General features: G+C 43.6%; 2 protein-coding genes across 2 annotated transcripts in view; one reads left to right on the top strand and one right to left on the bottom strand.

Annotated features, from left to right (window-relative positions):
* Positions 1-12,228: 12,228 nt before the first annotated feature.
* Positions 12,229-14,872, bottom strand: part of T265_15008 (hypothetical protein) — a gene marked incomplete at both ends in the record, with an annotated part of 45,959 nt that continues 43,315 nt past the window's right edge. Inside the window, one exon of the mRNA XM_009176174.1 lies at positions 12,229-12,423. Within this exon, the coding sequence (XP_009174438.1) occupies positions 12,229-12,423 (195 nt within the window). The remainder of the gene's footprint in view (positions 12,424-14,872) is intronic.
* The window catches only part of T265_09945 (hypothetical protein), a gene marked incomplete at both ends in the record, with an annotated part of 43,734 nt that continues 41,328 nt past the window's right edge, over positions 12,467-14,872 (top strand). The window contains one exon of the mRNA XM_009176175.1: positions 12,467-12,656. Coding sequence (XP_009174439.1) covers positions 12,467-12,656 — 190 coding nt within the window. The remainder of the gene's footprint in view (positions 12,657-14,872) is intronic.

Raw genomic sequence — 14,872 nt, forward strand, 5'->3', positions numbered from 1 at the left:
TAAACTCCGGATACCAGCGTTCGATCAGCATACTTGGTCAGATTACTGTCTGGTCTGCTGATCACGTGTTATGTTGAAAGTCAGTCACCTCAGCTCGGACACAGTGTAGCATGCGCGGTGCAGCAGATCCAGTGAGACTGAACTAGCGGAAATAACACGTCTTAATGATGGAATGATGGTAGTAAGAATCGCATCCAGCGGCTGTATCGAAATGCACAATCCAGAAGACAAGAGATCCCTGATAAAAACTTCCCGGTCTTTGAAAACATTGCTCAGCTCGGACACAGTGTAGCATGCGCGGTGCAGCAGATCCAGTGAGACTGAACTAGCGGAAATAACACGTCTTAATGATGGAATGATGGTAGTAAGAATCGCATCCAGCGGCTGTATCGAAATGCACAATCCAGAAGACAAGAGATCCCTGATAAAAACTTCCCGGTCTTTGAAAAGCAACTGTTTGTTTTATATTTCACGTCCACGATCTCTTTTCCTTCCGAAATAACCACATAAACAAACAGTAACCTGTGCAATCCGGGTAGAAAGGCTAGTGTGCGCGTGCAATCACATGAAAACTTTTGGCATTTACCGGACAGCACGCATCATAGGGTGAACAGCATCGACTAATTCGAAGACGGTTACGAAATGAATCGCCGTTTCGACCAGTTAACATGATAGAATAATATTAACCTGATACATATTGATGTTGGCTAGGCGTTGTGGAGAAACAGGAAGTATATATTTTGTCAGTTCCACGTTGAGATCGCCTGAATCCAATTGAATTTTTTGTTAGGAACAATAAACCGCGTAACGAATTATGCATTTGATCAGTTTGAGAGTTTACATTAACGTCACCGATGTACGGATATATGTGGATCTGCAAAGAAAAAAATTTTTGCAGGGTTCTGTTGCAGTTTCTACCAACTTGACATTAGATACGGAAAGTTTGGAACAGCTGACTGGTATGGACTTATAAAGTTCAATGTCGATTTGAACACACCTACAGAGATCCGAAAAAGTTAACCTCAAAATTGTACCCTTATGATCTTAACAGTACAACAGAAACTGTTTCTCGGTTATATTACCTCAGTCCGTCAAAAAGGTTGTAGCATAACTCGCAGAAGGGACAAATAAACAAACATGAAAACCTTGTTTGAAAAAAAACGAAGTTGGAAACAAACCGAAACTGTAATAGAAGGAACATTTTGCTCGAAAAACCGGAAACTATATTGTGGCTTCAGAGATCGCTCAAGAGAGTGTTCTTCTAAGTTGCATTTTGAAGTCAAATGGCACGTTGATGGAATAACCCGATTCATTGCTAAGAATATTTTTCTCAATTATGCGGTTATTTTGTTGAGCCATATGGGGTAGTTACAATAATCCCGGTTCGTAGCATCAGACAAGTGCCTTGTGGTGGAATTTACCACTAAGCCCTGATATCACTAGATCAGTCGAGTTACATGTGGTTTTCTGTCTGCCCACCCTTGAGGAATTGAACTTCTGTTTCCCTCACTCCTTATAGACAGTCGTCTAAGAACTGATTTGACTTGGCTACTGGTATCACCAACCAAACAATCCACTTAGCGACTTCAAAATCTGTGAACCAGCATTTGTCAGAGCCTGTCCAAAGACAATCCAGAAAGAATGAACACTTACGACTTGTGACACTTTCCGCTGTCCGTTTACCGACTGCTTCTTTTTGAGTGCGTAGGAAGGATAGCACAGCTAGACAGAAGGCTGTTCCTTCCTGTATGTCTGTCCAGATAATCTTCAGACGTACGAGTAGCACGTTTCCGGTTTCTCCAACATTCACATAGGAATATTCACATTCTGAACCTGCAGGCTTCTTCAGATAAGGTTATAATATCACATGCTCTTAAAATGTTCCTGACAGCTATTTACAGTGAATGTGTCACTGCCGAATTTCAGTTATATGTTCGTAGTTTCTGCATAGTTGGAAGTAGTAGTCGGTGAACACTCACTATCTTGGCCTATATGGTCTGTCAAAATTACACGATCATCCTGCATTCTGGGCAAATATTTTAAACTTTGGATTCAAGAAAAATTAGACGTTAAAAGTGAATAAGTATAGTTGAATATTCCGCTTCGGCAAAATTTTGCTTTCACAATTTTAAGGGGGGTAGTGCACATTTGATGGCCGATCAAAAACGACCACTCCGATTTGCTGTTTCAAGCTGTTTGCTGGTCGGCAGTATTACTTATCACTTAAGGATCATGTACATCCAAGTGGAGATCGATCACAAAATTAGTATCCAATTCATATTGGAAGTTATCCCACTACCAGACCTAAGTGTGTACTTACCGGTCACGTGGTCGATCGCGACAAACTAAATCCAACATAAACACCTCGCTGACAACCGTCAGAGGAAACTAATTATAAACAAACAAATTGTGAACCCATAGAGACCAACGTATTATTTGTCACCTGTGCTTCAGTCCCTGTGTGACCACAATCTCTTCTTTTGATGTCTGCTGCGTTACTCGTTGTATCCAGTCGCGATAAAGCACCTTTGTTGCTTCAAATACTACAAGGACATAAAACTGCAAAAATTCATATATGGTGTCACATGTACAATTGAATCTTTGAATCCCTTGCGGGTGAAAGCTAGTCGGCGGTATTATGAATAGCGTGCACTGTCAAGTTTTTGCCCCCATCTTAGGCCGACCGTACCTTCCTACACAACTTATTCCTTTGGAGTCAACAGAAAGGTAAGTTCCCGCAAATTCGTTGTTCAGGTTTGACATTCGTTTCAAACAACACCATACCCGTCACCCGATTGTCTGACTGCTTATTGCAGCGGAAATGCATTCCGTGGACGTCACTTGAGAGGAATGTCACATCGCAATTAGCGGGATATTTCGCCGTGAAATACATGATAGCATGAGCAACGCGAAGTTGTTGTCATTGGGAAAGACGCAAGGGTGTAGAATGGGCACGAACGATATTCATGATAAAAGTGGATCATTCTGTAACAAATACACTAATTTGCATATCCCATATATTCCTTAGGCCACTCGATGCTTGAGCTTCTCCACGGTGTTAATATCAAGCAGGGTGTAGATTACTAAGTAAATCATTGAACGGCAAACGATCTTTCAACGACTCATAATCGCTTCTCTCTGATCGACTGTCAAACGAAAAATATGATTCCCAAATGAAAAAAAGTTGTTAAAAGCTCGTTGAAATAGAAGATTTCGCATTTCTTGGGGCCTTTGTGCAACATATTCAGTTGAAGAATATCATAAAAAGGATATTCAGTTGACATTAAGGTAAAAACCAAATTGTTATGAGCGTACATGTCGAATTTTGTGCAATTCAGGTTCAAGTAGATTGTAGAAAACTCGGGGACTCCGCCTACCTGATGAGTTCCAGAAGAGACAAAGCCGCTCATGAATTGCCGAAGATTTTTCAGCAACCTTGTAGATGGTTTTCATCTCGACTAAAAATTCCCAAAGTGTTCTGTTTTGCTGAAAAGCTGAGTACGCTCACTTTTGAAGGACGTTTGTATGAAATCCGAAGCGACCTCACATATTAGTTGGTTTAAAAATGAAGGGCGACCACAGCGGATAGTCACAAAAGTATGAACAAGATGAAGTTTAAGTAGTTTGAAATATTCCCGTGTGGTTTTAAGTGCATATACGCTTCGGTCATAACTGCCAAAGGTGTAACCAGAGACCCACCACCCAACGATTGCAACGCAGCTGACATGAACTACATTGGCCAACTCTAATTCCGGTTCCCAAACCCTGTGCAGTGAGCAGCCATGAAACAAGTAAAGGAGACAGAAGATCACAGCCACCAACGGCAGCTCTTACAAAGCCACATTTAATATCCGTGTAATGACCGCTCACAATACACATCGAACGCTTCATCCATCCTTGGCAATTTTCACAAGTTACTGAGAATGATGGCAATCGCTAGACCGCCCGCCTTTAAGTGATGAGCAAATGAACGCGACAGAAGTCTCACATGCTATAATGGAGATCTGATGGGAGGAGATAGAATGCCCCAGGAAAGAGGTGTCGGGTATTGAAGTATCTGTTGAAAATTTTCGACGCATACCTAAAGCCGTATTGCTCAGATGACCTATACGATCCTTGGGACGTCCGTTACTTTGGCATCCATTTTCTGTCGCACTACTGGTGTCAAGTGTGTAAGTCCTTTTTTCCGAACTTCGGAATCACTTTCTGAGACAACATTATGAGAATGGATTACAGTATCCTCCTAGCGAAATCGGGTGCGAATGTTTGACAGGAAATCATATAACACCGTGGAACATAATACCGGAACATAGGATAGACATACTTTGCTCAGATTCACATGTATTACAGGCTCACTGATGTCAGAAGGCCTCAAAAGGTGAATCGGTAAATTCAACTAAAGGCCATATATACATATATACCATATAAACTTTCATGTACACGTTAACCGCCAGTGACTTGTGTGCATACTCGGTCAATGGCGTAGTCCAGTGGACATGCAGATAAGGTATCGTGTATTTGGAGAATAACTATTCACCTGCAATGAAAAACTAGTTATGTCCGGCGGTCTTGTTACTAGCCAGGCTTTTCCGCATCGACCTTGAGAGTACAATCAGTAAGCTTCGGCAGAACATCAGATGACTAACCCATCAGTCTGCCGACCTCAATTCGGACATCGCTGTCTTATTATGTGGACATCGGATTCCGAAAATTCACCTCACGTATGAAGACGGTAAGTGTGATCACGAAACTGCATCTGCACTCTGCCGAACGTAATGTGCCGAAAGTAATGTGCATTCACATTACGGAGATGCGATGCAGTGAGCAAACACTATATAGAAAGTGTACAGAGCGCTGAGGCTAATATTTTTAGTGTATGAATGGGATGACGAAAAAGAGGCAATTCGCGAGGAGGGTGAAGTGACAAACGGGAAAATGGGTTTACGGTTTCCGGTGGAACATGAGCGATGGACATGTAAGGTAGAACACATTCATCCGATAGATGAAATTGATAAATCCGACCGACGTTTCAGTTTTCACCTGGCGATTCCACTCATAGTAGATGCCATGAATCCAAACCCGATTTACCAAAAGGTTGCTATTTAATTAGCCAGTTTTGAGAACTGCACGAATTTCACGCTGATAAACCAAACGGTAACCCTATTTTGCCTCATGCAGTTATTGAAATTGAGTGACGCGTTGCTCACAGTCAATCTGCTGACATGGGGGGTGGACTCGAGAAAGGCTTGAAAAAGAATGGAAAAATCTAAACCTTTTCGCCCGCAAAAAGCAAACATCGCCGTTATATCTATCCGACAAATTCGCCAAAGGTGAACTCTATGGGTTCAGTAGTCGGGTGCTGAATATACGTGGGTGAACAGTGAAAGGAATGTCGAATGGTCAGAAGCTCCCAGATTAGGTTGATTTCTTCCAAGGAGCAGAGTGTCTCCTTTGGCCCAAGATGTCGTGCAATATGCAACTCTTTCCATCTTGTGATGCGACAGCATCACCATGCTTAGTTTCAACTCTCAAGGTCGTATGCATCTTGGCAGCGCCGATGGATACAGACTTAGCCGTATAAAGGTCTGACGTGACACTATCCAACTGGCAATAATCCTGACGAATCCGAACATTCTACTCAACCGTACCGCACACCCAACTAAACCTACATGTTACCGACTAGTTATGGAATGTACAGGAAGAATCATGGCATCCACCGTGGGAATATTCAGCTAACTGAACGACTGCTCTGTAGAGGTGCACACTGTTTGGTATGAAAAGAGTAGACATATTATCCACAGTAACGGAGTTATCCTTTCAAATCACCATGCGTAAATGCTATCACCATCCTTATGCACGCTAGTTCTGGGCGGATTATATGCATTCTTTGGCCAACATTGAACAAGGAAACAGAAATTTCGTAATCTGAGTTGTCACGTCAGATTCACTTGATGTGTAGAGCCCCCAGAACGGCTTCAAACAGCAAGAACTCAGAAGCAGAAATTAACCCTATTATTCTTAACCGACGATGGTTATTGGCTCCTTCGGCTAGGGCAGGTGGTGGACTCACACCCAACACCCGAACGCAAATCGCACCCGTTGCGTCAAAATTCTCAACAGAAATCAGCTAAAAGCCTGGTCGAGGTTTACAAACCACTGTCCGGATTCTCGTCTTGTGTTACTTTCGCGCAACGATTATGAGTGGGTTTTCGTTATTTTGTGCTTATGCAGACTCTGGCGAACAGCATTCCCACGTCCCGAGCTTTCTCCTAACCCAAAGCTCTGTTGTTATCGTTACGTGTTGCCCACACTGACCACCAGTGATTTGTGTGCGACGTTATCGGCGACAGCTGCACAGACCAAAACGAGCTCGATGAGGAAGATCAAAGTCGACCACACTTCCACTGAATAAGGCGTAAACTTTGTGCATCCTATCAGTAAACAGCTCAGGGAGATTATCGATTTTTTACGGAAACGGGAGAAATGCTTCCATCTGTATCCAGTCAATTTCTATTCAGTATTTGTTGGAGACAACTTGAGTAAAACTCGATATCGCCAACTACGTGCTGTCCTATGGCTGAAAGGCATTTAAATAACTATTGCCTTTCTGGCTAAAATATTTGAAAATGTCAGACACTTGTTTAAATAAACCTCATAGAGCGCAACGTATTAGAGTGAAATGTTTGTCATTACCAAACAGCAGGGTATCCTCAATATTCCCATCCTACCCTACAAAAACAGTCACAGTAACCGACAATAAGCCACCACCCAAGAACCTTAGTGACATAAAAATTTCACCCACCGGGAACACAAGTGCTTTATTGCGAGCAAGTGGGCGAAAAATCAACCAGGTCGTCGCGGTAATTATGCTCTGACTATGAACAAAGATTGTCCAGCCGACGTTGAGTAGCTGATTTGCATCGCTTCTGGAACACGCCTGAGGGGTTATCGCTGATTGTCCGTCTGACCACACTCCATTATTGTCTCCTTGGGTCTATAGACTCGGCGACATTCCTGGATCCATTTTAGAGGAGACGGAAGTTTCGAGTAGGTTTCGAACATTCTGTGGGTTATTTTCACTAATATGACCTTCCTGGTACATCACTTTTCTTATCTGTCAACCTGAGACTGCTTCCGTGGTCCACCTATTCTGTAACTCGGTCGATCGTTCTTCTTGGTTGCAGCAATGGGTCGCTTGCGAACGGTTGAAAGGGAGCAGTGGTCTTTGATGCTGCAGCAATATACTGAAATGAAAAAACTGTTCTGGATCTGTCACTCAGTCGGGACTAGCTGGTTTGTTTACATACGGCTTCCATTGTGGTGAACCCATCACAAATGGATTCTTTTGATGATTCCTGCATGCAATGACCAGGTCGACAATCTACCACAAATACACGGACTCCGGGTCGTACAAACGACTTCCCTTCTGAGGCTCAATATGTGCAGTAAAATGTTGACAGGATAGCGTCATATGTAGGTTTCTACCGCATACTCTGCTGACGAACGGTCACTACGAGACTGCGGCTTGGCAGTCGCCGATTCCCAGTAAGTTTCAGACATTCTGCAATTATTTTCCGGAATCTGGTATTATTGACATAATTCATAGTTATCAAGCGGTACCGCACAGCTAGTACTTGTCAACATTTCAGTTTCCACCGTTGTAGTGACTTGACTGTGGTTTATTCCGTATAAGACCCTACGATATCCGCATCAGGGTGACACCAGTTGACACCTTGCTAGTGCGTGCTGTTGGTCCATCCAAACACAGCATAAAAATGCGCATAAGGGGGAGCGACATATGCACATTTTTTACCAAATAGTTTAGTCGACTAGGTGTGCATCGCATTTCCTGACCGAGTCCATTAACCTGTAATGGGAAATAGCTAAGGTGAAGTATTCTGGTTGTTCCTCTTCCTATTACAAGTTTGATCGAATGTACCAAGTGGACAGTAAGTGACAGTAAGTCATAAATGTGATGAGCAACAGCCTTACCTTTGTATTTCATGGGTTTATATCAGACTCGAATAGTGTGAGAGAACAACTGGAAAACCTTTGGGATTGATCAAGAATTCAACTTCTCAGAAAAGTCTGGAGACCCAGGTAGCATTTGGCCGACCGAGTCTGCCGAATCCCCCACAAGCTGGAAAGTGGTCTTCATTTAAACACGCATGCTCGTGAATTAACTTATCAGTCACATGACCGTTCTAAAAACCACCCACTTCCAAAGAGGGCATGTAAAAAGAAAACCTGCTTCTAATCGGTGCTCTGATGCATCCTAGGAATGCCAAAAGCACTTCCTGCGCCTTCATTTAGAGCCGTTCTCTGAACCGTTATCGACTTGCAGTTCCTCCGATGAGTCAGAATTTTCGCAGTTTTTCGGACTTAAATAAAGACTGAAACTTGAACGCCTCCGATTTCGGACCCCACTCCTTAGCTGTCCGTAGACGATCAGTTTCGGGATAAAAGTTTTAAACCACACAACAGTATTCGGCGACATCATTACACATCGAAGAACTTCAGTGTTGGGGATTTGACCTGTTCATTTAGTCCGAAGGAAGGTGAGATCCGTCAAGCCCTCGAACGAGTAGTCTGTGTGTAGTCTCCAAGTTCAACTGACAAGGTGGATTAACGTCCGTTTTCAAATTTGCCCGACACAACGAACAACGACGATGCAAACTCTCCTACAATAGGTAATGCCACTTATGATTTGATGTGAGCCGAATGTTCAATCAGATACACGCAATTTCCCTGCTGCAGACCCGACGGAATGAGACCACGGCCCGAACAGGCTGTCCGAATTTGGATGGGTTTAAGTGGAAATGGTCTGCCCCATGTGTTTGCAAGTTTCAATGCTGCACACATCCTCAGTGATCCTCCAAAGTCGTCGTATGGCAAACTCACAAGGCCACCTGTCGAATTGGTGCCATTTGGTTCATCCCAGACTTGGAAAATATATCATACATACGCTGCCATACATAGAAACCGGCTGCCAGACCTGCGAAATCTCGATTGAGTATTAATACTAATGATGGCCTTCGTAGTCCCAGTGCAGACCATTGCGTTCATTGTCATACTTGACCATCTTGAGTCTAGTTTCTAGCTGTCCAGACAGTCAGCCCCACTATCCTTGACATGATAAACGAGCCAAGTTTTGTGTGGAGATCTCAACACCGTTCTTGAGGAAAAAACCCCAAACCAGTGGAGGTCCGGTCGTTGAAAGAAAGACACGTGGTGAAAAGGCAACCCGATCTGATCAATGGATACCTTATCTAGCTACCAAACGTTCACTGTACATCGGGTTTATTGTGACGAAATATCTATCCGCACCATCGCACGCATGCCAACTTTGGGTTTCTTCACAAGAAAATGTCCAGTTGTACGCCGGATGTTGTCGCCGCACCGATAGATTTCTCCTCCAGCTTCCCCGTTGTGTAAAATGGAGGAACAAAATACTGAAAGTTGCCTATCTGCTATATTATTTCATCTTTTGTTCTAGGAGCTTCGCACGCGGAGAGATGTTTGGCTTTTGAAGTGTTGGCGACCAATCCTACGATTACTTCACGGTGAGGTACATTATTCGGAATCCTGGAATCCTTCCCAGTCATTATCTAATAGAACGCTATTAAAAGCATACTCCGAATAAGCTATCAAGGTCTTGGGATTTAACTGGATATATATATATAAGACAGGGGAAGTCGAGTGGCGGAGATCAGATTCGAACCACGAACCTTCCGGTCAGTAAATTCGCGCTCTAACCACTTGGACCATCTCGCCCAAACGAGAGAGACAGCCTCGCTTGTGGTGTCAAAATGGCATATCACTGTGTCTCATGTACTAAGGCCGTGTCGTTGTGCGGTTGCAAGACATGACTGCTGCAAGCAAATGATATGAGGAGTCTGCAGGTTTTTGACCATCGATGCCTCAGAAGCGTTGCTGATGTCGGACAGTCAACAAATTCATAACGATAAAATTCGTAAAACTGGTATTTGGTTATGCAGCAGATATTTCAATCGCAGATAACATCCAGCAACATCAACTGCAGTGTCTCGTCGATACCGAAACACCGTCTACGGAGACCAGTGTTGTTCTTGCCCCTATCAGAATAGCAGAAGTAGCGAGGAAAGCATATGAATTGGGAGGGTGTGAAGGAGATACCGGAGAATTGGTGTGTTATTGGTGGGTGCATTTTTCAGGATGGGGTGCATGCTTTGCTGGAGATCTTTGCAAGAAATGGCTCGATGATAGTTGATTTCGTGCTGTCTCTTTCTCGAGTAGTTGATTGAGGACCTGAAGTTGCAGGCAGTCCAGAATGCTTGCGATAGTCAAGCATCGGGTGGCCTCCCTCACCCACTCTTCTTTCTTTTTACTCTAAGGCCTTAAAAAGAATTAGATGAGGTTTGTGGAGGTGCAGCAATGAAGCATCAGTGCCAATAGTGATGTTGCTGCCTGTTGTTATGTTTTCTTCAGGCCTATTTTAGACCTAACAAAAGGCCGCGATGCCCGGAAATTCTGGTGTTTGTTGACCCAGATGATCATTCTCGTAAAGTGGTAATGAGATCAAGTAAAACAATCATATAATACTGGTTAGTTTTGACTCTTATCAGCATCACTGATAACAATAATGGTTCTTTATTGCCCCAATGTGCGTAATTTAATACATGTGACCGTATACGGCCTGTAGAGGGTACTAAATACGTGTCAGAAAACTGCTGAAGCCGCACATCATGAACAAAAATTAAGTCGTTTCTTCGAGGCATCATTTATGGAGAAAACTTGAAAATGTGAGTTACCATTCTGAGACGCGAGAAGAACAGGGTGTATGCGAGGGTGAAGAAGCATGCTGTTCGGTTTAACGAAAGCAGATAATCGACGATGCGCGTTTGGCAGAAAATGGAGCAAGGAATCATGGATGCTCCGTTGGCCACCGAAGAGAAACGAATAGATACAGAAATAATGCATCGAAAAGATGCGGAGAACAAGAGACAGGCTGGAGGAGCAAAACGACTATTCGGTGGGTGTGTTTAGTTCTGTATGGATGCGAACACTGGCTAAATTACTAGTACGCCTGACTCACTTCTCCCCGGAGAGTGGCGTTCAAAAGAAGCTGAGGACACAGCCAGGGTTGTAGGGAGAGCACCTTCGGGGTACAAAAAATGTACAAGGAATCTAAGGAGCGTGGCAGACGGGTCTCGTTGCTGTCAAGCCAAGTTGCAATTTCATGAGCTTTGAAAAGCGCTGGTGGAAATTTGTGGGCGGTAATCGACCGGACACGTACGGTGTCCACCGATAAGTGCATAGAGCACGTAACAATGAAATTTACAAGTACAATCCGGAATTTCCGTAAATGTATGGTGTACAACACGGTGACTCTGATAAGCACTCCAGTGATGGAAAACAGCAGACGGGCCACACGGTTGGACAGTCGCCGCACGGGTGGGATTCCGGCGCTGATGAACAAGGTGAATATTCATCTATGTATGTACACTAGAGACACTCCAGTCAATGAAAAAAAAACAGAGAAATACAATAGCAAAAAGATGGGGGCGGGAACACCGGCGTAGTGATAGTTGTATTGTTGGAAGATACGTGTATAGTCCGTGAAGGGAATCAATACATTTATTCGAAGATCTGATGAATTAGCAGGAGGAGGCTAAAACGGGTGAAGTTTGAGATAAGGAAGGGGACACTTGTATGTGAGCAGTGAAGTCAAAATGGCATAAGCAAATGTGCGTGAAAATCATTGGGAATGATGAACAAAATATTCATCTATGTATGTACACTAGAGACACTCCAGTCAATGAAAAAAAACAGAGAAATACAATAGCAAAAAGATGGGGGCGGGAACACCGGCGTAGTGATAGTTGTATTGTTGGAAGATACGTGTATAGTCCGTGAAGGGAATCAATACATTTATTCGAAGATCTGATGAATTAGCAGGAGGAGGCTAAAACGGGTGAAGTTTGAGATAAGGAAGGGGACACTTGTATGTGAGCAGTGAAGTCAAAATGGCATAAGCAAATGTGCGTGAAAATCATTGGGAAGGCGAAAAACGAAAACCCGAAACTGCGCAAGCGAAAAGATTGCTATGGTGACATAGAGCAGGCCATGTTAGAATGTGTAATTGTACTACGTGGACGAGGAGAGGTAAACGAATGTTTTTGACATGGGGACTGTCCTGAGCAGGAGCTATGTGATTGAGAACTACAGCATTAAGTGACCAGACTCACATGTGAAATAAAAATCGGCGTAGACCGGTCGATCGGGAGGGTGGACGATTATATTCGGTGCGATCCAGCGGACTGACCTCACCTCACGAACAGGGAGAATATGTATATCATGACCGCACACAGAAGTACCATTATCGGAATGATCGCAAAAAGAGAAACCTACAGGCAGAGAAAGATAACAATTAAGACTGGTTAGCTACTGTTGAAAGACATCGTGACATTCAATAAGCATAACAAAAATGGTCCCCTACAGTTTGGTCCCTGCATACTTACATGACAAAGATATACAATTCTCGGCAGAAAAGCACACGTCATGCGAATATGAGTCGAGCGCTCAAATGATTCGTATCCGGCAAAAATATATGCACCCATTACGTTACTGGTTGACGTTTGGTAGACACGTTGGAAGCGAATGTATGCACCCGGTGGGTAAGTTGTTCATCTTTAACAGAATATCGTTTGGCGCCTGTCGTGTCTGTGGTTACAGAATGCGTGAACTAGAACAAGGTGTCGTTAGTGTTCTCAGAGTATACAATGCACGAGCATACTACGCGCAACTCCGCATTGGTATCTATCGGATGCCCTGCCAACCAAGCTCGTTATCGTTCCTCTGGCTGCAAGCATGTTCGATTGAAGGAAATTCAAACAGAAACCAGTGATGGACTTCATGTTGTTCAGAAAGCGGGCAATAAGTGGGATATCTGATATTTCACTTGAGGAATGCATCCAGTAGTACGGTCTGCCGTGGTTGGGTCATGCGTCATGCATTCCGACTTATCGTCTACCTACAGTGTAACCAGAGTGACGCAAACCAAGAGACGGATGGGATATGAATTGACAGAAGAGGATGAAGGTCGGAAAAGCTGCAAGGAGCGACCGCTAAACTATGTCCACAGCGTCTGTGTGGTCAGTTTCTATCCGAACTACCTGGGGTGGAATGTTTGGGGGTGTGGAGAACTTGAAGGTTTGCGGCAGGCTAGCACGACGTCCCCTTTTCAGTCGTTACAATAGGGTTTTTTCTAGACACGTTTACACCTCTGTGTTCCAGTTAAGCAAAAGTGGTGCTGTCTACAACGATGAGGCCGCTGTCCTTCGAGTGAGGCCAGCCTTGTTTGCACTGGACAGCAATGAACTAAGGCTGCGAAATTGAATCACCCAACCCAATGCCCATGTAGATTTTTAGCTTTCTGATTACCAATGTGAATCTGTAGTAGATACAAATGGGCCATTACCTCATACTCCGGCGCAGCTAGTAGTTCAATGACAACTAAAAACGTGATCCGCTCAATAGTTTCGAGACTTCTCAATAACGAGGTGTATTTTGGAAGAGGCATTCTTCATGCAATGATCAGAGTGTGAGGCGTTCTCTGGTTAAAAAGTGCGGAAAGTTTAAGATACGAATTCGGAATCAACTAGACAAACTCCTTCTTAGTGTGAAAAATTGACAGCCGTGAAAGAGGAGTTTAATGTTCGGTTTAAGTACCAATACGTCCGAAAAATTTGGCAGAAATAATCCAAACTGGTGCATATGATAGAAAACCTGCCCAACGTGGAGTAGGTTGTTTTAAGTATGATCATTAAAAGGTCTTCAAAAAAACTGGTTTACAGGCGGCTACTTACGATCAGTGTCTAGAAATCACTGAACGGCTCCAATAAGGTATCCAATGCTCAAAAACAATCCTCACAGAATGAGTTAGTGCTTAGACCACACATGGAATGAGAAAAACCTTAATCCCTGACAAAAACAACCCATTGAAGAGGCCTAGATAAAAAAAAAACAGAAAGGCGCAGAGATGCCCCATTATGCCTTTCTTCTTTGCCTTACTTCTCCGAACAATCAATAAACGTCATCACACACCAGAAACGTCTACGCTAGTCCGTTTAGTGATGCCTCGACATTCCACTTGAAGCTTGGAAGCGTGAAATATACTCGGGGGAAAATGTGAACGTTAAATCGTCTCAACACACCATGTGTCCTCCGACATCTGCAACCCATCGATGGAATGTCGGTGACGATTCTCCGCTCTATTCGATGTTCTCAATAATTATTTATTTGCGAGAACTTCTAGAGTGGGAAACGAAACCAGCAAAAAATTGCTGGTGTGCGGTCTTATGCAAACGTGTGGTGTACGGGCGGTTTTAACGCCGGAGTCTTTCCCAATCGTGCTCGGTTTGATCCCAGCTAGCAAACTGGACAGGGTAGCTGAATTTGTAAGTCTCAGATGCTCTAAAAGCGATATAAACACAACAAACTGATCCAATGAAATCGAACAAAATCCATAAAACAGAATGACCGCCTCAGAAAGATTACAGGCAGGTTGGAAATGCACTGGCCTACAGAAGAGATCATCCCAGTGGCCCCTAAGGGGTAAGGAAAAACATAAAAATGCGACACTTATGTGACGGCTGAACGGTTCTTGAGTCAGGATAAATTTTTCCGATACGTTCAAAGGAATTAAGCACGAAATGTTGCCAGGAACTAATATGTCCATTTCTTGGGAAATCTCACTAACCAACCCAGATACTGAGCGAATTAGTGTGACTTTCCAAATAGTTGAATGTGCCCTGTTGATTTCTATTTGGTGTACTGCCTAATCGTTTTGCCCCCACCCCCCCCCGTGTTTAAACAAATTCCAAGGGGGGGG

The sequence above is a fragment of the Opisthorchis viverrini genome, assembly GCF_000715545.1.
Source record: "Opisthorchis viverrini unplaced genomic scaffold opera_v5_331, whole genome shotgun sequence".
Classification (NCBI taxonomy): Eukaryota; Metazoa; Platyhelminthes; class Trematoda; order Opisthorchiida; family Opisthorchiidae; genus Opisthorchis; species Opisthorchis viverrini.